The sequence below is a fragment of the Sus scrofa genome, chromosome 1, assembly GCF_054392235.1.
Source record: "Sus scrofa isolate SSC_HxYL_T2T_F1_AM1 chromosome 1, Sscrofa_HxYL_maternal_Yorkshire_Landrace_v2.0, whole genome shotgun sequence".
In the NCBI taxonomy this organism is placed as follows: domain Eukaryota; kingdom Metazoa; phylum Chordata; class Mammalia; order Artiodactyla; family Suidae; genus Sus; species Sus scrofa.
This window is the reverse complement of record NC_139383.1, coordinates 279651697-279678151: the sequence shown is the minus strand read 5'-3', so window position 1 is coordinate 279678151 and position 26455 is coordinate 279651697. Positions and strand designations below refer to the sequence as shown.

Below are 26455 nucleotides of genomic sequence, written 5' to 3'. Positions count from 1 at the left end.
TAACCAGTGGATCTTGTTGTCCCTTCAGTTTTATTTTATCCCCCCACCCCCACCACGTGGACTGTAGAATTCCCAGGCCAGGGATCAGATCTGAGCTGCAGTTGTGACCTAAGCTGTAGCTGCAGCAATGCCAGATCCTTAACCCACTGTGCCAGGCCGGGGGTTGAACCTGTGTCCCAGTGCTCCCAAGACACCACTGATCCCATTGTATCACAGTGTGAGCGCCTCCCTTCAGTTTAAATAATAAAGTTTTCTGCCACTGACTGCTTTTCCTTTCATTGTATCTGGGAGATATGGGATAAAGGCCTGAGAGTCAAACTTTTTGGAGTCTTCTCAGTTGTAAATTTTGTATGTATCTAGAAGTGATTTTTCCCAACAAGAAGTGTTGTTTCAAACAAATAATAATTTAGTTCTTTTTCCTGCTCCTGTTTCTATTTCAACATGCACTTGCAGACTTAAATGCAAACTTTCTCAATTGGTCTTTGCAGTTATATCTTTTTCATAATGTGAAAAACAATGTATTTTCTGCTGTAGACAAGCATCTTTCTCTCTAACCAGAAGTGTAGGTTCTTTGTGTGGCTTTTTCCTATTGAGAATAATACCTATCCCAGTTAGTTTCACATGTGCATTTTGAGGATGAAAGTGAATGCTGTAATTGGAGAAATGTGAAGCTATTTATTTCCATTTTGTCTGATGTTTTTACATTGTTTGCTAGGAGGTGCGTCAGGGGCTTGAATTAATTATAATTACTGACGAGACATACACTGACTGAACAAATAAAGTAGTAAGCCTATTTGCGCCAAGGCCATCTAATTAAATTCTAACTTCGGATAAGCTAGATGTGCATGAAAGATTAATTTTAAGAGATTTTTATGACTTACTAAATAATGATTCAGTAAAATTTTTGAATTATATCATTAAGGAACACTGAGTCTTAAAGTGATAAAACAGTCATGAGCCTCCTACTGTATAGAAATTTGTGGGTTTTTAAAAAAATATTCAAAATTAAAGACAAAATAGAACTTTTAAGTTGTAAACTGACATTTAGAATTTTTAAAATATTTAACCAACGGAAACCCTGCAAGAAATGAATATGATAGATGCCCCCAAATTATCTCTTTCAGTATTTATACAATTTTATATTCTGCAAAAGCTTCAGTCTCTCTGGAATTAAATTGTCCTTGGGGTGGGTACTTGGAGTGTTGTACCAAGTTTTCCGTATAATTTAGGAGGATGATAATGACAGTACTGTAACCTTTTCTAGAGATACATCATCTAGTAATGGAGCCACATATACATTGTCCATTGAGTTTTAATTTTAAAAGTTGATATTAAATCTTAAAAAGACTCATTATATTATGATAATTGATAGAGTTTAAAACATGTAACTCTTCTTTATGGTTTTAAAAAACCTATTTTTACTTTTAAATCATATTGATTTTATTATATAAATGATTTAATAATGAAGAGGTCCCTAAACTTACCCTAAGTGATGGGGCTTAGTTCATGCAGATACCTTTCCCTGATATTATCATCAGTGTAGGACCCACTGTTTGTATAATTAAATGCAAAGTGCTCTGTAACATTAATGATCTAAAGAATCCCACCATGGCGATGAAAATTCAAAATGGACACTTTACAGCCCATTATGCGTTAAGATGACTGGATTGTACCTGTGTGAAAGCACCTCCTGGTACCGCTCTAACCATCCTGAGGCTGCTTGAGAAGAGGGTGCTGTGGCTCTTCTCTCTTAAGGTTGAAATAGAGACCTTTCCCTTTCGCCTCTGCTGCTTTGCTTTGTTTGAAGGAACTTTTTGTTGAAGATCTGCCTGATCTGAGCAACAGCATAAGTAATGATAATAAAGAATAACTGACCTTGTTATAACAGTTTGCAATTCACAGAGCATTTTAAGATGCTTTACTTTTACTTGGTACACCCTGCGAGTGTACAACGTCGTGGCTGTGCTTTGAGGTAGATGGTCATGTCATGGCTGAGGAAGTTGCCTTTCAGAGAGTAGTTATGGTCTTGCCCAAAGTTACACAGCTCAAGGCTGGCAGGGTCGGGGTCCAGATCAGTTCTGTAGACTCTGCAAAGAGGTCCCCAGCAAACATATAATCCGTGATGGTGAAAACCGACAGTATCAGAAACTCCTTTCTGAGTTTAAGACTTTGAGAAAATGGTTGTTATTCCAAAGTCAGGATGGGTAGGATTTTTCCCCCCTTCATCCTTATCCCTTCCCCATTTTGTAAAATTTGTTACCTGTGTTTGAACATGAATATTGCTTATCTTTAGGTTGATGCCTTGAAAATAAAAAAGAATTATTCAAGGCCATTACTCAACTTTTACCTATTAACAATTAGATTGTTTAATCTAGGCATTTTTTCTCAAAGGTTGAAGACTGTCAAAGCATCAAAATATGGAGGATTTATTTTAAATAGACAAAACCTTTACTTGAGAGCAACAACCCTCTCTCCTGTTTCAGGTCTGGGACTAAAAATTCGTAGTGACCATATTTACAGAGAGAAAATTTAAGAAAGTCATTAGCCTAAGGAAAAGTAATGGAAATGACATTTCCTATACTGTGTTGCACTTTTTTTTTTTTTTTTTTTAGGGCCACACTCACGGCACGTGGAAGTTCCCAGGCTAGGGGTTGAATCGATCTACAGCTGGCAGCCTATGCACCAGCCACAGCAATGCAGGATCCAAGCCACATCTGCGACCTGCACCACAGCTCTTAGCAAGGCCAGATCCATAACCCACTGAGAGAGGCCAGGGATCAAACCTGCATCCTCATGGACCCTAGTCAGGTTTGTTAACTGCCCAGCCACTAAGGGAATTCCCTACTGTGTTGTACTCTTAAAGGGGTGATAGCCTGGCTTGTTCCACAGTGTTTAGTAACTGAGTTATTTTGTTTGAGGTCTTCATAAATATGAAGTGGTGTCTGTGGAAGTGGAGGGGAATTTGTTCCAATTTTGAGGGCTAGAACTAAGATCAGTAAGTAAAATCTGCAGAGAATGTGTAGCTCAATGAAAAGAAGCATTTTAGCCATCAAAACTGTTAGCCCACAGACTGAAGCAGGATGGCAAGGACCTCATCAGTGGAAGGTGTTCAGGAGAGCTTGTAGGACAACCATTTGATGAAAATATTTTAAATGTTTAAAATTCCTTGCAGTTTTCAATGTCTATGAATGGCAATACAATTTTTTTCTAAGTCTATGAATGTAAAAATTGGGGGCGGGGGTAACCTCATGAACAGTCAACATTTCTGGAACACTTGCTGTGAACTAGGCACGGTGGTAAGTGCTTTATATGCATAATCTCGTTGAATCCTTTCAACAGCTCCATGAAGAGGTCCTTTATAATACACTATTTCTGTGTGGAAATAGTGACCCAGAGAGGTTAAATAACATTGTCCATGGACACACAACAAGTGGCATTTCTGAGAATTGAACTCAGGTCTTTCTGATCCACAGCTTATGCTTTTAACTACCGCACTGCACTGCCTTTTGCTCCTATTAATAGAAGAAGGATCCTGGAGGTACCCAGATCAGAACTTGACCTTGTTAAAGGAAGAGTGACAGTTGACGTTCTTAATAATAAAAGCTTAATGGAACCAAGGATGGTGATTCAGAGGAAATTAATGAGATTTTGTCAATTTTATTTTAAACTAAACTTGTCAGAAAATATAGTGTCCAGTGACAAACTGTAGGAATGTTTTTGACAAATTAACTTGACTACAGGTGCCAGATCAGGGAAATGTTAATTTAATAGCCTTTAAACGTTCCAGATTTATTGAGGGTTAAGATAGCACTACAAAGCTCAGCCCCTAGTTCTGAATGGATTTGTCATAGAATTTTATACAAAATCTATTCATAAGTTCAGTGCCACCATTCTGAATGTAAAAAAGAATTCTTTCCTTGAGCCATAAAGCTAGCATTTATTGAGAGCAAAATGCTTCAGGGAGTTCCCATTGTGGCACAGTGGAAACGAAATCCAACTAGGATCCATGAGGATACGGGTTCGATCCCCGGCCTCTCTCAGTGGGTTAAAGATCCCCGCCTTGCTGTGAGCTGTGGTGTAGGCTGGCAGCTGTAGCTCCAATTGGACCCCTAGCCTGGGAACCTCCATGTGCTGTGGGTGCAGCCCTAAAAAGCAGGGAAAAAAAAAAAAAGGGATCGAGCAAAAGGCTTCAGTCTGGCATTTGAGTTTTTTGGGTTTTTTTTTCCCCCTCCTTATGTAGACCCCTCTTTATTTCTCATAGTCAGTTAAACCAGGCTTAGATCAGAATTAGGCCAGATTTTGTTTGAAATCATTCTTCTGATCAAATGAAGTCCCTTAGTCACCATCAGAGTATGGTAGTTTGAGAGCCCTCTACAAGTCTGGATATCGTGTTATCAAAGGCTGTGCCGTTGGTAGAATAGAGCATCCTTTAGTCCTTGTTGAGAGAGTTGAGGAAGAAGGAACTGGAGGAATGGAACTGCAGCCATTCCTTTAAGCGAGTTTAACTTTTGAAGGCTACAAATAACCCTTTAATCAATTTGCATCATTACTTTGTCTGGATACACTGATGTATTTATTTCTACATTAAAATTACATATAATGATCTGCTTGTGCAGTTGTGACTAATGGAATAATGCTGCCTGCTTTTTGTCTCTTTAATTGCAGAAGCCAAGCTGTCTATCCTTTCTCTATTCCTTTCCCTTGACAGAAAAATTGAAAACTCAGCAACAGTTTTGGGTCTGATATTCAATTTGTTATTGACACACCTTGATGTTAAATATTTTAAATAGTGCTGCTAACTGAACCTCCTGTCCTTAAGACTTAATTCAGCTAACTCACTTGAAATGGATGTTTCTTAATTCAAGATTATTTTGAACTGAATACCATCTCTTGTTTTTCCTGCTTCCCCTATTCTGGAAACCAGCAGATGCACAAGTTTGAAATTAACCTTATGATAAGCAGAAAAATGTATATTATTTTAATTAATGAGATCAAATAGGAAAAAATCTGGTATAGATGTAATGTTGTAATTTATCATCATGTGCGAATTCTATATATTTCAGTTCTTGACCTATTTACATTCTGTATAGAGACGTTTAAAATTTTACATTTTGGAGTGAATAGATGCAAACTATTGCATTTGGAGTGGATAAACAATGAGATCCTGCTGTATAGCACAGGGAACTATATCTAGTCACTTGTGATAGAACATGATGGAGGATAATGTGAGAAAAAGAATGTGTGTGTGTGTGTGTGTGTGTGACTGGGTCACTTTGCTGTACAGTAGAAATTGACAACACTGTAAACCAACTATAATGGAAAAAAATAAAAATCATTAAAAAAATAACATTTTTACATTTTATGAGCTAATTATTAATTGGATGTTCTGTGGTTCATAAATACTGATATTTCATGATTGGCATAAAGACACTTTTCCAAAAAGTGAGGTTTTGTGGTACATATCACAAGCCACAGAGCATTCATACTCTATGGCCCAGTAATTTACTCCTTGGATTATGTGCACAAACATTTACATCTAAGAGAATATTTCTGACAATATTATTCATAATAGTGAAATATTAGAAACTCTATCCATTTAACAACAGGAAAACAGGTTAATAGTACCTCTGTATGCTATATGTCATACAGGTGTTTAAAAATCATTTAATTTAAAAATATTTAAAAGAATATTATGGAGTTCCCATTGTGGCTCAGCAGGTTAAGAACCCAACACAGTCTCCGTGGGGCTGCAGGTTCAATCCCTAGCCTCAGTGGATTAAGGATCTGGTGTTGTCTCAAGCTGTGGCATAGGTTGCAGATGTGGCTTGGATTCCATATTGCTCTGGCTGTGGTTAGGCTAGCAGCTGCAGCTCCGATTTGACCTCTAGCCTGGGAACTTCCATGTGCTGCAGGTGTGTCTATAAAAAGAACTGAAAAAAATAATATTAATCTTTCATTCCATCAATATGTGTAAGTAACTACTATGTGTCAGCCCTATGTTAGGTGCTAGGGCTATGTTAGAGAACAAGGAAGGCTTCTGAAGAACAGGGCCTGGGAAGTGGAAGACTTACAGCCAGTTTCCCTGGTATAGGTGAGAAGAGGTAAGTTTGGTGGGTCCATTTGGAAAGATGGTCTGTGGACTTCCTTCAGTTTAGTAAGTGAACACCACACCCCTGCTGCACTATTCTGTGCCTTAGGAGAGTGAGGTGCAGCTTCCCGTTTCTATAATTCGCAGGTATAGGAGAGGACGGGGAAGGAGATCGTAAGGGTAAGTAGAAAAAAAAGTGAAAACCGTAAGGCTAAGCAAATTAGATTGCTGGGAGGCAGAGAAGAAGGAATTAATTTGGATTTCCATCTTCTCGGTAAAGGAGACATTTGAATTAAAGGACAGAAGAAGTATACTTCTTTTTTTTTTTATTAATGATTTTTATTTTTTCCATTACGGTTGGGAGGTACACTTCTTGATTTGTGACTATGCGTCAGGCATTTTATATACATTTTATTTGCTTGTCTAAGTAAGGGAATGGAGGTTCTGAGAAGTAGTTATCTGCCCAGCGTCTAAGGTCTGGCAGCTAAGGAAGTGGCAAAGCCTGGATTCAAACCTGGCTCTGGTTGACCGCAAATCTGTGCTCTTAACCCCTCTTCAGCATACTTTAGTAATGAGGGATTGGGGCCAGATTTTGAAGGGTATTACCTGCCGTGCTGAAGAGTTGGAATGCTAACACTGGGGAGAGCTACCATATATTTCTGAGCTAGTGCTAGGCATGGTCAGTGATTTGAGAAAAATCACATCGATAGCAGTAAAGAGATAAAGGTTTGGAGAGAGGACACATTTTAGAGACAGGGAGATAGTTGGGAAACGGCTACAGTGGTCTTGCCGAGAGATGATGAAGCTTAAACAAGGGCAGTGGCAGTGAGGAGAAAGGTTTGAGAGCTATTTCAGAGACATTTGGATGAAGATGAGATAGAAAGAAAAGTTAAGGTTCTTAGCTTGCGTGACAGAGTAGGTGGTGAAAGCCTTAACTGAGATGAGTGGGAAATGAGAGACAAGCAGCAGAAACAAATCTGACTAGGAGCCACGAGGTGGCGGGTTCAGTCCCTGGCCTCGCTCAGTGGGTTAAAGATCTGGCGTTGCTGTGAGCTGTGGTGTAGGCCGGCACTTATAGCTCTGATTCACCCCCTAGCCTGGAAACCTCCATATGCCGAGGGTGTGGCCCTAAAAAGCAAAAACAACAACAACCAAAGTGAGAGACAAGCTGAAGGAGGAAGTAGATCTTGGACATGTTGAGTTTTCGATTTTGGCTGCATCTGCCGAGCCATCAAGTCAGGGACAGGCCGTATGATATGAACTCAGGAGTCTAGTTGGTCTTCATCAGTCGTGCTTTTGTTGAAGAATTTGTTTTGCTTCAGGAAATACTTTTCTTTTTGTTCTAAAACCTGAATTAGGGGCATTTCCTGATTTAAGAGCTGCTCTGCAAGAGAGTTGTTCAATTCCAAATTTGTCAGCTCAGTGTGGGTTTATTACTCTTTGTCAGCTCAATGTGGGTTTATTACTCTTTATTTTTCTTTAATAAAAATTACTTAGTCTGCCATAGGAAGGTGTCTGAGTTATATTTTCAACTTATTTTTTCCAACAGCCTGTCACGGCACCAGGCACATAGTGTGTCCCTAATAAGTTTTGCTGAATGCCTTAATGTGGGCTGCATTCTCAAAGCTGATCCTCTCTGTCTCACGTAAAACTCTTAAGCTCTGTATAGTAATGCTTTTTATCTCTTTTTTAGTTATTATAGTAATTACTATTTTGTTTCTAATTATAAAAGTATAGCAGAAACTATCACAATATTTTAACTCAACTAAATTTCAGTAAAACTTTTAAAAAATAAAAAAAGCCTAAAAATCAAGAAATAAATAAAAGTAATTACATCTTCATTATGGAAAATGCAGAAAAATGTAAAGCAGAAAATTAAACACTCATAATCCCATGTCTCAGGGGGAACTCATTCACTTTTCTGTGTATTGCTATAGAAGGTATTTAAATACAATAAGCATTTTTTTCTTGAGTTAATGGTTCTATTGGATGGAAGGGTAAATTGTTGTTGTTGTTTTTGCTTTTCAGGGCCGCACCCTCAGCATGTGGAAGTTTCCAGGCTAGGGGTGGAATCGGAGCTCTAGCCACTGGCCTACCGCACAGCCAGAGCAACTCAGGATCTGAGCCACATCTGCAGCCTACACCACAGCTCATGGCAATGCCAGATCCCTGGACCCACTGAGTGAAGCCACATCCTCATGGATACTAGTCAGATTCGTTTCCACTGCGCCACTAATGGGAACTCCAAAGGGTAAACTTTTTTTTATTGAGGAAGCCTTTACCAACCCTCTTTAGTCTGGGTTGCTTCTGAGCTTTCATGATAGCCTGTGCTTTTCCTCTTAAAGCTATTGTCATATTGTACAGTGTAGACCTTCAGCAGGCCATGAATTTAATGACGATCTGCATTGTGTCTCACTTAACTTTGTCTGCAGAGCCCAGTGTCATTTTTCAGTGGCTGTTTGAATGCATGAGTGATTGAGAAAGATGGAGCTAAACCAGTTTTCCCTGTCTCTGTGGTGACTCTTGTGCACTAATTATGCCTCCATTTCCCCAGTTTTGTGTTGTGGAACACATAAATTGCCATGCAGTGAAACTGTATGATATATTTGATCTTTGCTTATTGCTGGTTGCTTTTTAATAGTTAGATGTTAGGTCTTTGGAATATTGCTTGCCTTGATGTGTGATGAATACTTTTAATCCTTTGGTCACCGTTTTTTATATAAGTTAATTACTTTCTATTATGTTGATGGATTGTTTTATGTTTTAGAAGATTCCCTCTAAATATTGCAACACAGGGACTATTAGAGCTAACTGCCACCACCTTGAGTTTTTTCAGAAGAGGCTCCTTATTAAAAAACATATAATTTCAAGGTTTGTGCAAGGCGCTTTTTCCCCATCGTCAGTGCCTCAAGATGGAATTAGAAGATTAGAAAGATAAAGTACTTCATTCATTTAATAAGTATCTGCCACATTTATTCTCATAGTTTTCCCCATACTTGCTATTTCCCTATGAAATGAAGAGGGTAGAGCGAGTGATAGGAGTACCATGTAACTGTCTGCTTTCATTTCCTAAACAATGGTGACTTCCCAGCAGTCAGCTGACAATGGCAACATAATCTGGAGGCTCAGTCCCTGAAGTCTTATAATCTCCTTGGGTAGCTCCTCAGAAGACTCCTTCTTAGGAGACTGCTTTAGGCGTTGCTGTGGTGTGTTCGTGAGAAGGAGGGGGAGATGATTTTCCTGCTTTGGAGAGTGGAAATTGATTACATTTGGATAACTTTAGTGAAAGAAGGATTGATATTTAAAGTAAAGGCTTTGGAGTCAGTCAGACACAGTTTTGACTCTGCTCTGGTTATGGGATCTTGAGCCTTAGAAGCCTTAGTTTTCTCATCTATAGTATGAGGGTAATGATAGAATCCAACTCTTGTAGTAATTGTGAGACTTAAATGAGATAATTTAGGCTAACAGTGAGCTCTAAATAAATGCTATCTTGTGTTATTAAAATAGGAATTATTATTAGGGCACCTACAGCATCTGTCTTTGGCCTCATGTGACCTTGTAATAAACTCGAGTAATAGAAATGGGTCTGATTTTGAAACTGTGCTGCACTTCTAAAGCAATTAAATAGTTTGCGAAGTACATTCGCGTTTGTCATTTCATTGAATCTTTGTATCTTGTGATTTTGTGACTCCTAATAACCCCTCAGCTCTAGTTCTTCAGAAGAAGGAGGAGGAATAAGCAGAAATAAGAAGGGAGAGCAGTGACAGCCACTGGGGCGTCTGAAAATGAGGTTGAGAAGAAAGTGATAAGAGGGCCATAAATCCACTCCAGAAAGATTGCCGCTGTGTTAATTTTAACCTTTTAACTGCCTGATAAGATCAAAACACTTGCTATTTAGAGACATCTTTGCTAGTCATTGGAATTATTGACTAAGCTGAAAAATATGCATGGTGGTGTGTGTGCATGCACACATGTGTATGCGTGAAAGAGAGCATTATGTAGGAGAATTACTTTTTTCTTATTTGCTTTATAACGTAGAGACAAGGCTCAGTTTTAAAAAAGAGAAAGAAAAGAATCAATGGATCTTATATTAGATGCTAGGTTATACGAGTAGTGGAATTTCTTTTAAAATGTTTTCTGAACTCATGCATTTCCTTACCCTAGTTCTTCTCTCTCTCTCTTTTTTTTTTTTTTTCCACCTTGGGATGATATAAGTATAGAGTGTTAAAGATGGAACCACTTGATTGTACACATCCATCTGATACCAGGAAAGAGACCCATAGTGGAAGGGCAAGTGGGATGGCTGGAAGCAACTAACATTTATTGAGTTCCTGCTGTGTGTCCTGGTAGGCATTTGAGTTATTCATGCATTCATTCTCTAGTTCAACATTTTTTTTTTTTTTTTTTTGAGAATCTTCTGTGCTCTAGGCACAGTGCTGGCCATTGTGTGTAGCGTAGTAAACAAAACAGACATTATTATGGCTGCCCTCATGGAAGCTCAGAGGCTGGCAGGGAAGGCATACACTGAAGATATACACAGATAAATATATAATATCAAAGCGTGAAGTGCTTTGTAGGAAGAGACTAGGATATGTGTACGAGAATAACTGTGGATGGGTTTTCTTTCTGTACGATCATCAGCGACGGTTTCTCTGAGGAGATGTCATATGGAGCTGAGCCTTGAATAACCATAACAGTAGTAGCAATCCTCGCAAGAGGCCTCTGATAGATAGCACGTCCTATCATTATCATTTTATGTGTGAGGAAATGGAAGAACAGAGTTCAGTAACCTGCCCAAGGCCACAGATTATAGGATGCAAAGGTCATGAGAAAGAACCTTCTACATAGAGTGACTAGCACTTGCTGTGGCCTTAAAGGAGGAAGAAGCAGGCAAGGTACACACATACACACATTCTGGGCACTGCTAGAAGGCCGATGTAGCTGAAGCATGATGAGCAGGCAGGGGAGTGGCAGGAGATGATGTTGGAGAGCCAGGCAGGGGTCAGATCATGCGGTGCTTTGTTGGATACTGCATGGAATTTGGATTTTGTTTAAAGTATAGGAACTACTCCATGAAGGAAGTAAAAACAGGAGTGTAATGTGATCAAATTCGATGCTGCCTTTTGGTGTCCACAGGTTCAGTAAGTGTGGATCACGTGGTACTGTAGTCTGTATCTGGTGAAAAAAAAAATCCATGTGTAAGTGGACCAGTGCAGTTCAAACCCGTGTTGTTCAAGAGTGCACTCTGTTTTTCGTCTGTTGGCAGCACATGAGGGAAGGGCAGGAGCGGAAGGTCAAGAGGCGAGGTTCGTGGGAAGTTTGGGAAGAGAAGCAAAAGATGAGTAGTGGTCTTGAGTGGAGTGCACGCTGGATAAGGAGTTGTAATAGGCTTGCCCTGTAATGTTAAATGTCTGTTTGAGGTTTATCATCATGCGTTTAAAATCAGTCTGTACAGTCAGGTGATTCTTCTCCAGTGGCGTTTGGCTGGGGGATGCAGAGGGTTGGACTCATACAAGATTGGTGTTCTGCCGGTTGTGTCCAGTGGTGGAAGAGAGCATGAAAACTATATTTGTGAAGGAATGATTATAATGGCTCATGTAGTCTGCAGGGTGGTGTTGGGAAGTAAGAGTGACTGATAGATAATTAAAAGGTGATGTGTCAACAGACTGTAGGTTGAAAATTTGAGGTTCTCAGGAGTGATGTGGTAGTTTCAAGGAGAGCAGCTGATGCCAAGGTCTAATAGTGATTCTTCCAAGGTCACGCTGAATAAGTAGCAAAGCAAGTCTTCTGACACCAAATTGGAGGTCTGCTCACCACTCCGATTTGTTCACTTTACTTGTAGTGCTCATGTACCTTATTGCTGGTAGAGCTGGATCCATTAGACCATTAGGAAATTAAAATTAAAGGAAAAAACCCCTTAAAACTAGACAGTTTTTCTCCCACTTTGGGACCACCCCAGGCTTGTAAGTGGACCTGTGCAAAAAGGATGAGAAATGGCTGGGCTGCACACAGGCCCTGAGAGCAGCCATTGTAGCCCAGTTGGGTCTGTGTGATCGGAACCGTGTGCTTTACCCTCATCAATGTGTTCTGTCCGCAGGGTCATGTAGGCACAACAGCAACCAAGAAGATCGATGTCTACCTCCCCCTGCACTCGAGCCAGGACAGACTGCTGCCAATGACCGTGGTGACAATGGCCAGCGCCAGAGTGCAGGATCTGATTGGGCTCATCTGTTGGCAGTACACAAGCGAAGGACGGGAGCCGAAGCTCAAGTAATCTTCTGTCTTTTTGGCTGCTCTAGTTTCTGGCTGTCTCCTGGCCGCCCACGCTGCGTTTTGGACCCAGCCAGCTTTTTTAGGCAATGGCCTGGGCACCGGCTGTCCATACTGATCCAGCTTAGGTTGCTTACCAGATCTTGGGCCTCTGTATCTCAGGCTTATCTCAGAGAACCTGCTTGCAAAGTAGACTGATAAGTTTGTCAATCCAAACATGAGGACGTGCCTTTTAGCACTTCCCAAGCATTTTTATGATGCTTGCTGATAAAAGGGGTGTGGGAAGTAGGGGGAGGGAACTAGTGTTTGTTGAGCGCCTGTTGGGAGTTGGGTGTGATTCATACCTGATTTCTCATTTAATTCTCCTGCTCCCTTTGAGGTGAGCTTATAATCCTCATTTTGCAGAGGAGGAAGCTCAGGATCAGACAGTTGCTATTTGCTGAAGTTTATACCAGTAGGAGATAACAAGAGTCAAAATTTGATTCCCAGTCTGTTTGATGCCGACATTTTTGCAATGTTTCATTTCAGTCTGAGTTACAGTTTTTTTTATCAGTCAGTGGCCTAGTTTGTTTTTTTTTTTTGTTTTTTGTTTTTTCTCAATCACTAGACTCTATTCCTAATTAAACAATTATGTTTAAAATGTAGTGTTGAGGAGTTCCCATCATGGCTTATCTGCAATGAATCTGACTAGCATCTATAAGGACGCAGGTTCGATCCCTGGCCTCGCTCAGTGGGTTAAGGATCTGACATTGCCCTGAGCTATGGTATAGGTCTCAGACGAGGATTGGATCCTGCGTTGCTGTGGCTGTGGTGTAGGCCAGCGGTTACAGCTCTAATTTGACCCCTGGCCTACAAACCTCCACATGCCACGGGTGCAGCCCTAAGAAGAGAAAAAAAAAAAAAAAAAGAGTAGTGCTTTAAAGTAGGGTCTCAATGTCTGTATATCATAACTTGAACTTTAAAGTGCTTTGCTGCATTAGTTTTCTTAAATTCCTCATCTGGCAGACATCCTTTCCTAGATTTATGTGCTCTTCCCACAGCAGGGCTTGGGATGCAGTGAAATGTGGTGGATGCCTTCATTTTGGAAATGGATGCTCATGGAGACGTTCTCCTCTCCCATTCTGAGAGTTAAAATGTCCAGTCTGCTGTCATGTGTTTTTGTTTTTCTTTAGGTAAATGAAATTTACACTTAAAATTATTCTTCCAAGTTCTCATTGACATTGCCTTCCACTTTGCCTGAATAAATGGTGGCTATAAAGATAATACTTACTGCTTCTATAGCAGTAGAAAATCTTCTCAACCAAGACACTACCCAGGCTCAAAGAAAGGTTGAGTCTGCAGCTATACTCAAGACTGAGCTATGGCATAAAGTGGAAGCAGGCAAATGCTAGTGACTGTATATATGGTGCATGAGTTAATCCTTAAAACATTGTTTGGTAGTTCCCATCGTGGCTCAGTGGTTAACGAACCCAACTAGTATCCATGAGGACTTGGGTTCAGTCCCGGGACTCGATCAGTGGGTTAAGGATCTGGCATTGCCGTGAGCTGTTGTGTAGGTCGCAGACCCGGCTCGGATCCCACGTTGCTACAGCTCCGATTCAACCCATAGCCTGGGAACCTCCATATGTTGCGGGTGCGGCCCTAAAAGGACAAAACAAACACAAACAAAAAAAACATTGCTTAGTGCAGGAACGGAAACCAAAAGAGGAAAGGAAAGTTTCCAAGGGTTACCCAGTGAGTGATAGGAATTGAACCGTGCCATGTATTTTATAGATGAGGAAACTAAAGCTTAGAGAAGCTAATAAGTAACTTTCCTAAATCACACAGTAAGTGGTAGGACTGGTATTTAAACCCAGGAATTTCTTTTTTAAAAAATTGAGTGAAAGATTCTTTAAATTCTATAGCGCTTTACTACTTTCAAAAGTTTCACATATACAATTTCATATAATACCATAATAACCCTTTTTTGGTCCTTCCCTCTCCCCACTGGTAACCACTAGTTTGTTCTCTGTATCTGTAAGTGTGCTTCTTTTTTGTTTTATTCACTAGTTGGTTGTACGTTTTAGATTCCACCTGTAAGTGGTAGCAGACAGTCTTCATCTTTGTCTGACTTATTTCATTTTGCATCATGCCCCCCAAGTCCATCCATGTTGCTGCAAATGGTGAGATTTCCTTTCTTAATGACCGCGTAGTATTCCCTTGTGTGTGTGTATGTATTATACACCACATCTTTATCTGTTCATCTGTTGATGGGCACTATGTTGCTTCCACGTCATGGCCATTGTAAATAGTGCTGCTGTGAATATTGGGGTACATGTATCTTTTCGAAGTAAAGTTTTGTTTCTTTTTTTGGATATATACCCAAGAGTAGAACTGCTGTATCATATGGTAGTTCCATTTTTTAGTTGTTGGAGAAACTTCCATATTATTTTCCACAGTGGCTGCACCAGTTTACGTTCCCACCAACAGTGTATGAGGGTTCCCTTTTCTTCACATCCTCTCCAACATCTGTTATTTGTTAGACTCAAGAATTTCTGACTTGAGAGCCCCATATTTCCTACCGTGGAATTCTGTTATAGGTGATATTAAAATATTTATTGAGTTCATACTTAGTGCAGGCACTGTGCTAAATCTGGACATGCAGAGGTGAAAAGGGCAGTTCATGATGACATCATTGTCGTTATTGTCAAGGAGCTTATTTATTGTCCAAGGTAAATAGGCAATAGTAATACAACACAGTAGCCTATAAAGTTATGAGAAGATCTGACCCCATACTTGATGGTGGGAGTGGAGCCACGAAAAGCAACCTTGATTAAACTACATCAAAACCGAATCTGAAGGAGGAGTATGAAAAAGTGACGTAGAGAGGTTTAGAGGAGAGTGCTCTAAAGACAGGAAAGGCATGGACTTCTGGTTGTGATGGCCCTTTAAATTCATGCTTTAAAATTCTGTGTTCTCCAAATAAATAGTAATGATAAATGAAATATGTTATTGACAAATTTGTACTTTAATAAAAACAAGATAAACTCCTGTGGACTAGAAACAGAACCAAGTACAGAAATAGGCAGAGTGTGCTGGGCATCGATTCTTTGAGAGTATTACTTCCCAAAGAACATGCTCTGGGAGTTCCCATCATGGCTCAGTGGTAACTAACTCAACTAGTATCCATGAGGATGTGGGTTTGATCCTGGCCTTGCTCACTGGATTAAGGATCTGGCATTGCCTTGAGCTGTGGGTGTAGGTCACAGACAAGGCTTGGATCTGGTGTTGCTATGGCTGTGTCGCAGGTCGGCAGCTGCAGCTCTCATTGGACCCCTAGCCTGGGAACTTCCATATGCTGCAAGTGCGGCCCTAAAACGCCGAAAAAGAAAAAGAAAAAAAAAGAATATGCTGTGAATGAGTTTACCGGTATGTAATATATTGGTTTTTCTCAGGCTTCAGGGCAACTAGGTGGTCTGAGGGTAGTCAGAGCCTCCAGCCATCATTTCTGGGGAACCGTCTTATGTATCTACCTGTGTGCCACACATTCTGTTATTTTCTTTCTTTTTGTCTTTTTGCTATTTCTTTGGGCCGCACCCGCGGCATATGGAGGTGCCCAGGCTAGGGGTCGAATCGGAGCCGCAGCCACTGGCCTACCCCAGAGCCACAGCAACGCGGGATCCGAGCCGAGTCTGCAACCTACACCACGGCTCACGGCAACGCCAGATCCTTAACCCACTGAGCAAGGGCAGGGACCGAACCCGCAACTTCATGGTTCCTAGTCAGATTCGTTAACCACTGCACCACGACGGGAACTCCCTGTTATTTTCTAAGTATACCAAGATGTCCAAAAAGAGTGGGGAACACTGCTCAAGGTGGTAGGGACTAAACGGACCTCATGCCTAGTTAGGGACCAAAGAAAGTCTCACTGCTGGAAACTAGGAGCAGGGATGGCATTGTCCTGCCTTTGAAAAGAAACTGAACATAGCAGCCTGGGTCTGTGGCTCCCTTGAAGTTGTGTTTCCAAAGTGACAGGGGAATAGAGAGATCGTGTGGCCAAGACCTGGCTATGACGTGACATCCTTGGTGTCCCTAGGGTTACCAGAGGATAGGAACACTGAGCTGCCAGTGTTAAGCCTCTAGACTAGAGGCTTCTGCTCTGACAGATGAAAAGACAGAAGCAATATCTATAAAAACATTAGGGAGAAAGGGATGAGAGAGGAAGAAAGGGAGAGGGGAAAAGAGAGAAAGCATTCCTATTCAAGAAGAGCTATAAAATTAAAATTCCAAAGCAAATCAGAATTGCTAGTACTAAGAAAGACAATAATCTGGAGAAGAGTTCACAGCCCCAAAACTATAATAAAGCCATCTGAAAATTAATTTCAAATAAATATGTTTAAAATCATCAAAATGGCAAAGGAATAACATCCCTGGTAAAATTCTAGGGAATTGTGAAACAGAACCAAGCAGATGAGAATCAGGAGGTGAATTTAGAAAAGGACCAATTAAAAGTACTAGAAATATAAAATGCAGTTATAAAAGTTTTAAAAAAAGAGTATATTGGATAAGCTCTAGACTGGTCACAATTAAAGAGGAGATAAATTGAAAGAGCGTACTGAGGAGTTCAGCTCAGGAGGTAACACAAAGATAGAAAGAGATACAAAGAATGCAAGGTAAGCTAAGAGCCCTGATGGAAGGATAGCCTCCCACACATGAAGAAAAGAATGGAGGGAACAGCAGAGAAACAATATGGAAGAGACAATGCCAGAGAATTTCCTGGAATTGAAGACAGATAAGAATGAATCTTCATATTAAAAGCACATACAAATTAAGTAGAGGAAAGTTAGTGTTTTCAACAAATGGTGCTGGGCAATTGAGACATCCATAAGTCAACAAAATCAACTGCAACCTAAACTACATACTTTGTATAAAATTAACTCAGAATGAATTGCAACTTAAATATAAAATGAAAACTATAAAACTTTTGGAAGAAAACAAAGGAAAAAAATCTTTGGGACTGAGGGCTAGATGAAGAGTTATTATGCATGACACTAAAAGCATGATCCGTGGTAGAAAACAGTGATGGTAAAAACAAACAAAAATAAGAACACAATGATAAATTGGACTTCATCAAAATTAAAAACTTTTGTTTTACAAAAGAACCTTCCTGCCTTTCTTCTAGTCCGAAAGCTATCAGGTAGCCATTCTTCCATCTCCATTCCCATAGTTCAGAGTCTTTAGCTCCACCTGGCAAAGGGGACTGAGGAGGAGGGTAGCAGTGAGTCCAAAGGTAGCCTTTTTTTTTTTTTTTTTTTTTTTCCTTAAGGCCACACCCAAGGCATATGGAGGTTCCCCGGCTAGGGGTCCAATCAGAGCCACATCTGCTGGCATACACCACAGCCACAGCAACGCTAGTTCCGAGCTGCATCTGTGACCTACACCACAGCTCACGGCAACGCTGGACCCCTTAACCCACTGAGTGAGGCCAGGGATCGGACCCGCAACCTCATGGTTCGTAGTCCGATTTGTTTCCACTGCACCGCAAGGGGAACTCCTGAGGTTTTTTACATTCTTACGTGACAGCGGATTTCTCAGTTCTCTTTGACATAAGACAATCTATAAGGTAAATATGTGGGGTCTCTTCTTGTCAGAAAGTGAAGTGCAAAGGTTATTTTCCTTCCACCTTGTTTGTACTTAATGTGTTGGAATAGATCCTTATTTGATCTTTTCCAGTGGCTTGGCCCAGTGGAAGAGCTCTTCATTCACAGAAGGGCAGATTGATAGATGAATAAAGGAGCTTCCCTTTATTTTAAAGAAAATTGTTTAAGACTGTTGTTCCTCTGTCTCTGTGCCTTGAAAAATGTCTATGAAGTAGGCTTTGACCCAAGGGAAGGAATGCAGAACCTGGCTGGAATTCTTGGCTTCCTTGACTCTTATACCAGTTAATTCTTGAGCAAGACTAGAGTGTGGTATTTAAGATAATTTCCAGCTTATTTTGATGCACTGATTCTAAAGGAAACTAAAATCTATTTGGAAGAGACTAAGTGAAATCATTTCAATCTCTAGGTAGTTGAATATATAAATCTTGACTTTGTTATATAGATTGATGTTTATTGAATGTTGATCAGAAAATGTGGGCTATGCTGTGGCTCTAGCGTAGGCCAGTGGCTACAGCTCCGATGGGACCCCTAGCCAAGGAACCTCCATGTGCCTGGGGTGCGGCCCTAAAAAGACAAAAAAAAAAAAAGTAGGCTGTAAGATTTTGCTTAGAGATTTATTTATATTTGGGGGACTTACTATATAATAAATTTTTAAAATATTCTATACATTCTGGAAAAATTATTCTCTATAGGTTACAGAATTCAATAATAGGTACTTAATTAAATCAGCTTCTTCAATTACTATTATATTCTTAAGTTTTTGATGGTTTTTGGCCCATGAATGATTAAGAGAAATGAATTGTTTCTTTTTTATGTATGTATGTGTCATTTGCTGAGATTTCAGTAGTTTCCACTTTTCTATGTATCAGTGCACAAAAAGATTCATCCATTTCATATCTTTATTGTGAGTTGTCCTTTTTTCAATAGAAAACAATACTATTTGTTTTATTTATCTACTGTGTCCTGCCTTTTTCTTTGCTTTATTTCAGTGCCATGAGCTCTTTTCCCCATGTTCTTCTTTTTGCTTGTCCAGGACCTTCTACCTTTGCCTTTTTGTTTTAGATGTGTTGAACACTTTTGTGAGGTTTTTCCCTTTGACGCAGTCTAAGTCACTGTCTTTTCATAGGGAAGTTTTTCTTATTAACATTTATTGTAACCACTGGTATCCACTGATATGTTGGTTTCATGTTAGTCTACTTGTTTTAAGCTTTGGGGGGCGGGGGTTGTTTGTTCGTTATTTTGTTTTTTGGCTTCATCTGTATCGTATGGAAGTTCCTGGGCCAAGGCTTGAACCTGTGCCATAGCAGACCCAAGCTACTGCAGTGACAACACCAGATCCTTAACCCACTGTGCCACAATGAAACTCCTTAAGTTTTGTTTTTTATACTTTCTTGTTCTTATTTTCCTTTTTAAAATTGATTTAGTTTTTATTTTTAAAATTATAATTGATTTACAATGTTGTGCCAGTTTTCTGATTTTCTCTTCCAGTAGGGTTTTTTGTTTGTTTCGAGGGTTTTTTTTTTTTTTTTTTTTGGCCGCACCTGAGGCATATGGATGTTCCAGACTAGGGATCAAATCAAGCCTTAGCTGACACCTACGCCTTACCTGCGGCAACACCGGATCCTTAACCTGTGCGAGGCCAGGGATCAAACACACGCCTCAGCAGTGACCTCAGCCTCTGCGGACAATGCTGGATCCTTACCCTGCTGTGCTACAGCAGGAACTCCTTGATTTATTTTTAATTCTGAAGCTGGTTACCTTTAAATCTTAATACTTTTTTTTTTTTAAGGGCCACACCTGAGGCACATGGCAGTTCCCAGGCTAGGGGTCTGATCAGAGCTATAGCTGCCGACCTATGCCTGCACCACAGCAACACCAGATCTGAGCCACGTCTGTAACCTACACCACAGCTCACAGCAACACCGGACCCTTAACCCACTGAGCAAGGCCGGGGATCGAACCTGCAACCTCATGGTTCCTAGTCAGATTCCTTTCCACTGTGCCACGATGGGAACTCCAATAGACTTTATTTTTTAGAGTAGTTTTAGATTTATAGAAAAATTGCACAGAAAATATGGCATTCCCACATATCTCCTTCTTGCCCCTCTTTGTCCTCTTATTAACATCTTACGTTACTGTAGTACCTTTGTTAAAATTGTTGAACAAATATGGATACATTATTATTACAGTCAGTAGTTTACATTAGGTATGCTTTTTGTATTATGTAGTTCTAATTATTGTATCGTATAGAATGGTTTCACCAGCCTAAAAATGCCCTGTGTTCCATCTCTGCATCTCACTCCCCTCATCTCTAGCAGCCACTCGTCTTTTTACTGTGTCTGTAGTTTTACATTTTCCAGAATATCACCTACTTGGAATGATACCACATGTAGCTGTTTTGGACTGGCTTCTTTTATATAACAATGTGTGTTTAAGTTTCCTTCATATCTTTTTGTGGCTTCATAGCTTATATTTCATGTTGCTGAATAATACTCCATTGTATGGATGTATCACAGTTTGGTTTTCCATTCACCTATTGAAGGACAACTTGGCTGCTTCTGATTTTTGGCAATTATCAATAAAGCTACTGTATTCATGTGCAGGTTTTTGTATGGAGATAACTTTCCAGTTTGTATCTAGGAGTGTATCTAGTGTATATCCAGGAGTGCAGTTGCTGGATTGTATGGTAGGCCTACATTTAGCTTTCTAAACTTTCTAAACTGCCGAACTCTCTTCCGAAGTGGTTATAATACCATTTGGCATTTCCATCGGCAGTGCACCAGAACTCCTGTTGGTCCACATCCTCACCAGCACTTGGTTTCGTAAGTGTTTTGGATTTTAGCTATTGTAATAGGTCTGCAGTGATATATCATTGGTTTTTTGTTTGTCTGTTTTGAGCTTTTTTTTTGGGGGGGGGGGCTGCACCTACGGCACATGGAGGTACCCAGGCTAGGGATCCCAATCAGAGCTGCAGCTGCCAGCCTACACCACAGCCACAGCAATGCCAGATCCAAGCTGTGTGTGCGACCTACATCAAGTTCATGGCAATCAATGCTGCATGCTTAACCTGCTGAACGAGGCCAGGGATTGAACCCACATCCTCATGGATACTAGTCAGTTTCATTACCCCCAAGCTACAGCAGGAACTCCAGTGATAGATGATTATTGTAATTTGCAGTTTCCTAGTGAAATGATGTTGAGCGTCTTTTCATATGCTTATTTGATGCCTTATTTTGTGAGCTTTCTGTTTAGGCCTCAAAAGGCCTATTTCTTAATCAGGTTGTTTTTTATTTCTTCTTCTTCTTCTTTTTTTTTTTTTTTTTTTTTTTTTTTTGTCTTTTCTAGGGCCGCTTCCTGCAGCATATGGAGGTTCCCAGGCTAGGGGTCGAATCGGAGCCATAGCTGCCAGCCTGTGCCAGAGCCACAGCAACGAGGGATCCGAGTCTCAACTGCAACCTACACCACAGCTCACGGCAACACTGGATCCTTAACCCACTGAGCAAGGCCATGGATCGAACCTGCAACCTCATGGTTCCCAGTCGGATTTGTTAACCACTGCGCCACGATGGGAACTCCTTTTATTCTTGATTTTTAAGAATTCTTTATATATTTATCAAATATGTATTTGTAAAGATTTTTTTCTCTCAGTCTGTGGCTCATCTTTTTATTCTCTTAGCAGCATCTTTAGCAGAGCCCAAGGTTTTAATGTTAACAAACTCCACTTACTGAATTTTTCCCTCATAGACTGTGCATTTCATATTATAACTAGTAAGTCATCACCAAACCTAAAGTTACCTACTTTTTCTCCTGTGTTATCTTCTAGAAGTTTTATACTTTTATGCTTTCCATTTAGGTCTGTGGTCCATTTAGAGTCAATTTTTGTGAAAGGTATAAGCTCTGTGTGTATATTTCTTTTTCTTTTCTTTTTTCATCTAATATCCAGTTGAAAAGACCATCCTTTCTCCATTGAAGTGCCTTTGCTCCTTTGTCAGAGATCAGTTGACTGTATTTGTATGGGTCTATTTCTGACCTGTAAGATTTTTTTTAAACATTCCTTAATTTATATTTCTCCATTGGATCCAAGAGGGAAATAATATCTCTTGAAGAAGACCATAAACTTCTGTGAGGTTTTACCCTGTCAAGAACTGAGATGGGAGGTGTTCTCTTGTTCTTGAAGTAAAATAAAACCACATTTATTCTACCTCATAGATAATTTAAGGGGTTTTTCAAGGGTAATTTTGACTGGTCCCAATTTTTTTTTCTTTTTAGGGCTGCACCTGCGGCATATGGAGGTTCCCAGGCTAGGGGTCTAATCGGAGCTGAAGAATTTTGCTGTGGTGTACAAGGCTGGAGTAGTAGACTTTGGAGGTTATTGCAGTGCTCAGTGAGTGGAAGTTTCTGACTATAGAACAGTACTGTCCAAATGAAATACAGTGCCATCACTTCGTACCTGTTAGAATGATGCTCATCAAAAAGACAAAATATAACAAGTAGAGAAGAGGGAACCCTTGTGTACTGTTGGTAGGAGTGTAAATTGGTATAGGCATTATGAAAACAGTACAGAGGTTCTTCAAAAAATTAAAAATAGAACTACCATACATCCAGCAATCCTACTTCTGGGTATGTGGCCACAGGAAATGCAAACAGGATGTCAAAGAGATATCTGTTCTCCCAAGTTCATTGCAATATTAAGTTCATTGCAAGTTCATTGCAAATCCAAGTTCATCACAGTAGGTAAGACATGGGAACAACCTAAATGTTCATCTCTGGATGGATGTTTAAAGAAGATGTGTGTATGTATATGTGTTTGTACACACACACACACACACACACACACAAACACACAGTGGAAGGTTATTCAGCCATGAGAAAGAAGGAAATCCTGCTGTTTTCAACAACACAGATGGACATTAAGGACATGCTGCTGCAGAAGATAAGTCAGACAGAGAAAGATGAATACTGCGTAACACTTAAATGTGGAATCTGAAAATGTGAATTCATAGAAACAGAGATCAGAATGGTGGTTACTAGGGGATGGGGGAAATGGGAAGATGTTAGTCAAAGAGTACAAAGGGAACAAGTTTTGTTATAAATTCTAGGGATCAAAGTACAGAACAGTTGAAACATTTCTAAGATTCCCAAATGTTCTCACTATGATGGAAGTATTAGCTAATGCTACTTGGTAGTATTTGTTTGGTAATCCGTAAGCATGTCAAGTCAAACACGTTAAACTTACACAGTGTTGTTATATGTCAATTATATTTTGTTGTATTTTTTTATTTTAAATGATTTTTAATTTTTTCCATTATAGCTGGCTTGCAGTGTTCTGTCAGTTTCTACTGTACAGCAGGTTGACCCAGTCACACATTCATATATACATTCTTTTTCTCATATTATCCTCCATCATGCTCCATCATAAGTGGCTGTATATAGTTCCCAGTGCTATACAGCAGGATCTCATTGCTTACCCATTCCAAAGGCAATAGTTTGCATCTATTAACCCCAGATTCCCAGTCCATCCCAGTCCATCCCCCTCGGCAACCACAAGTCTTTTCTCCAAGTCCCTGATTTTCTTTTCTGTGGGAAGGTTCATTTGTGCCATATATTAGATTCCAGATAGAAGTGATATCGTATGGTATTTGTCTTTCTCTTTCTTATTTCGCTTAGTATGAGAGTCTCTAGTTTCATCCACGTTGCTGCAGATGGTATTGTTTTGTTCTTTTTTTTTTTTTTTTTTGTCATTGTTGTTGTTGTTGTTGTTGCTATTTCTTGGGCCACTCCCGCGGCATATGGAGGTTCCCAGGCTAGGGGTCGAATCGGAGCTGTAGCCACTGGCCTAAGCCAGAGCCACAGCAATGCGGGATCCGAGCCGCGTCTGCAACCTACACCACAGCTCACGGCAACGCCGGATCCTTAACCCACTGAGCAAGGGCAGGGACCGAACCCTCAACCTCATGGTTCCTAGTCGGATTCGTTAACCACTGCGCCACGATGGGAACTCCTGTTTTGTTCTTTTTTATGACTGAGTAGTATTCCATTTGTGTATATATACCACGTCTCCTTAATCCATTCATCTGTTGATGGACATTTAGGTTGTTTCCATGTCTTGGCTGTTGTGAATAGTGCCACAATGAACATAAGGGGTGCATGTGTCTGTTTAAAGGAAAGTTTTGTCTGGATCTATGCCCAAGAGTGAGATTGCTGGGTCATATGGTAGTTCTATATTTAGTTTTCTGATATGTCAATTATATTTTAATAAAGCTGGAAAAAGGAGTTCCCTGGTGGCCAGGTGGCAAAGGATCTGGCATTGCCACTGCTGTGGCTCAGGTTGCTGATATCATGTGGGTTCAATTCCTGGCTCAGAAACAGCCCCCTGCCCCCCAAAAAAAGCTTAAAAAAAAATACAAGCTGCAAATCTAAGTCACACTTGCAATTTAAAATTTTCTAGTAATCATGTATTTAAACATTTCTGAAAATGAGTGAAATAAATTATCTAACCCATTGTATCTTAAATTTTATTATTCAGCATGTATATACAAATTATCACTGCGATTTGTAATGCTCTTTTTTGGTCACATTTACAGCACATCTCTATTCAGACTCTCCGCATTTCAAAGGCTCAGTAGCCGCATGTTTGGAAAGTGCAGCCACAGAGTGCACCAAGATATAATAGAGCCATGCAGTGGATTGACGTGTGGATTCACATCATTCCAGTGTAAACTCAGCCAACTAGAGCTCTTGGGAAACCTGGTGGCTTTTACAGATAATTGAGGGTTCATCTCATTCAGTATCAAGGATTCTTTATTTTTGTAATTTTTCACAGAAGCTTTCTAATGTGTTCACATTTCCTTCTTAATCAGTATAGAACATAGTGGTTAAGAGTGTGGGATTCACCAACTAGGAACCATGAGGTTGCAGGTTCGATCCCTGGCCTTGCTCAGTGGGTTGAGGATCTGGCATTGCCATGAGCTGTGGTGTAGGTCGCAGACGCGGCTCAGATCTGGCATTGCTGTGGCTCTGGCATAGGCCAACAGCAACAGCTCCAAATGGACCCCTAGCCTGGGAACCTCCATATGCCATGGGTGAGGCCCTAAAAAGACCAAAAAAAAAAAAAAAAAAGAAAAAGAAAGGTGTGGGATTCAAAGCCATAGTCTGGGTTTGAATTCTGGCCCTAACCATCAGGGTGACCTTGGATGAATTACTTCAGCTCATGTCTTCCAGTTTTCTTATGTGTAAAATGAGGCTAGAAACTTTGTATCAGGGTAGTCATGAAAATAAAATGAGGAAATACATGACAAGAGCTCTATAAATGTTCATTTCTGTTGCGGCTGAATACTGCAACTATAGCCAGCTGCTGCTGTAACGAATACTAGTAGTAGTAGTTCAGCGATAGTAGCAGAAGGTAGCCCTTTCTGGAGGACTCAGGTCACTGGACCATCCTCTGATACACCAGCACCCTTGTGGGCTTATGAAAGTATGTGGGAATGTTGGACCTCAGCGTTGTCTCCTGATGACTTTGCAGTTTGATTCCTTATACTCCTCCACCACTCCCCCTGGCCCTTTTTTTTGCCATCTGCATGCCTACCACTGTTTACTCTGCTCCCGCTTCTATGTTGCTACTTCTAATTTATACTCCTTGGAGTCGTCATTGAGAACCACTGACTTATAAATAATACAGCCTCAGATGCCCTTCCCATTCTGACCCCCAGCTATACTCCAGTGTATTCTGACGCCTCACATTCCTTAACTGGCAGCTTCTTAACACTGACACCGTGTCTGCTTTAGCGGTTTCTTTAGAAATGCCTATCTCACTCTTCTCTTGATATCCTGCTTAATCTCAAAGGCTTAAATCCCCCATCATTTCTTCATTCGGCAAATATTTATGGAGTTCCAGGCTCTGGGTATCGAAGATAAAATGGAGAACAAGAGAAATGCAATTGCTGCACTCAAAAAATTTACAGTTTGGTGGGAAAGAAGAAATTATCAAGTGTAATAGCACTTTGTAACTGGCTCATTTCACTTATCATTTGTATTCATTCATGCATTCAGTAAATATTTATTGAGTGTTTGCTATATACCAGGCATTTTTCTGGGTATATAGTGGTGAATGGAACAAGATGTGGTCTCTCTTTCATGAAGTCCACAGTCAAGGGAGGGAAATGGGCAAATAATTCAAATAACTAAACCAAATAATGTTAGCCTAAAAGCTGTGTTAAGTGCTCTGCAGGGAAGGAATGCCGTTTATGACCGCCTCACCCGGGAATCAGGGAGAAATTCCCTGAGAAAGTGATAGCAGAGGCATTTGGCAGGCAAAGGTTCCTGGCAAATGGAATGTATGGCAGCGATGCTGTGGCAGGAGGAAGCATGTTGTGGTCAGGGAACTAAAGACAGCCAGTGTGATTGGAGCACAAAGAAAGAAAGGGAAGAGACAGTAGTCTGAAACAAGACTGAGAGGTGG

At 40.3% G+C, this 26455-nt stretch overlaps 1 protein-coding gene across 29 annotated transcripts in view; it reads left to right on the top strand.

Moving 5' to 3' along the window:
* Window positions 1-26455, top strand: part of MAPKAP1 (MAPK associated protein 1) — a 254194-nt gene that overhangs the window by 107832 nt on the left and 119907 nt on the right. For all 29 annotated transcript variants that reach the window (XR_014827397.1, XR_014827398.1, XR_014827394.1 and 26 more), the window contains one exon: window positions 12186-12358. Coding sequence is in view for 25 of the 29 variants with exons in the window: in XM_084996342.1 (XP_084852468.1) it covers window positions 12186-12358 (173 nt within the window). In the remaining 4 variants the exon portion in view is untranslated. The remainder of the gene's footprint in view (window positions 1-12185; window positions 12359-26455) is intronic.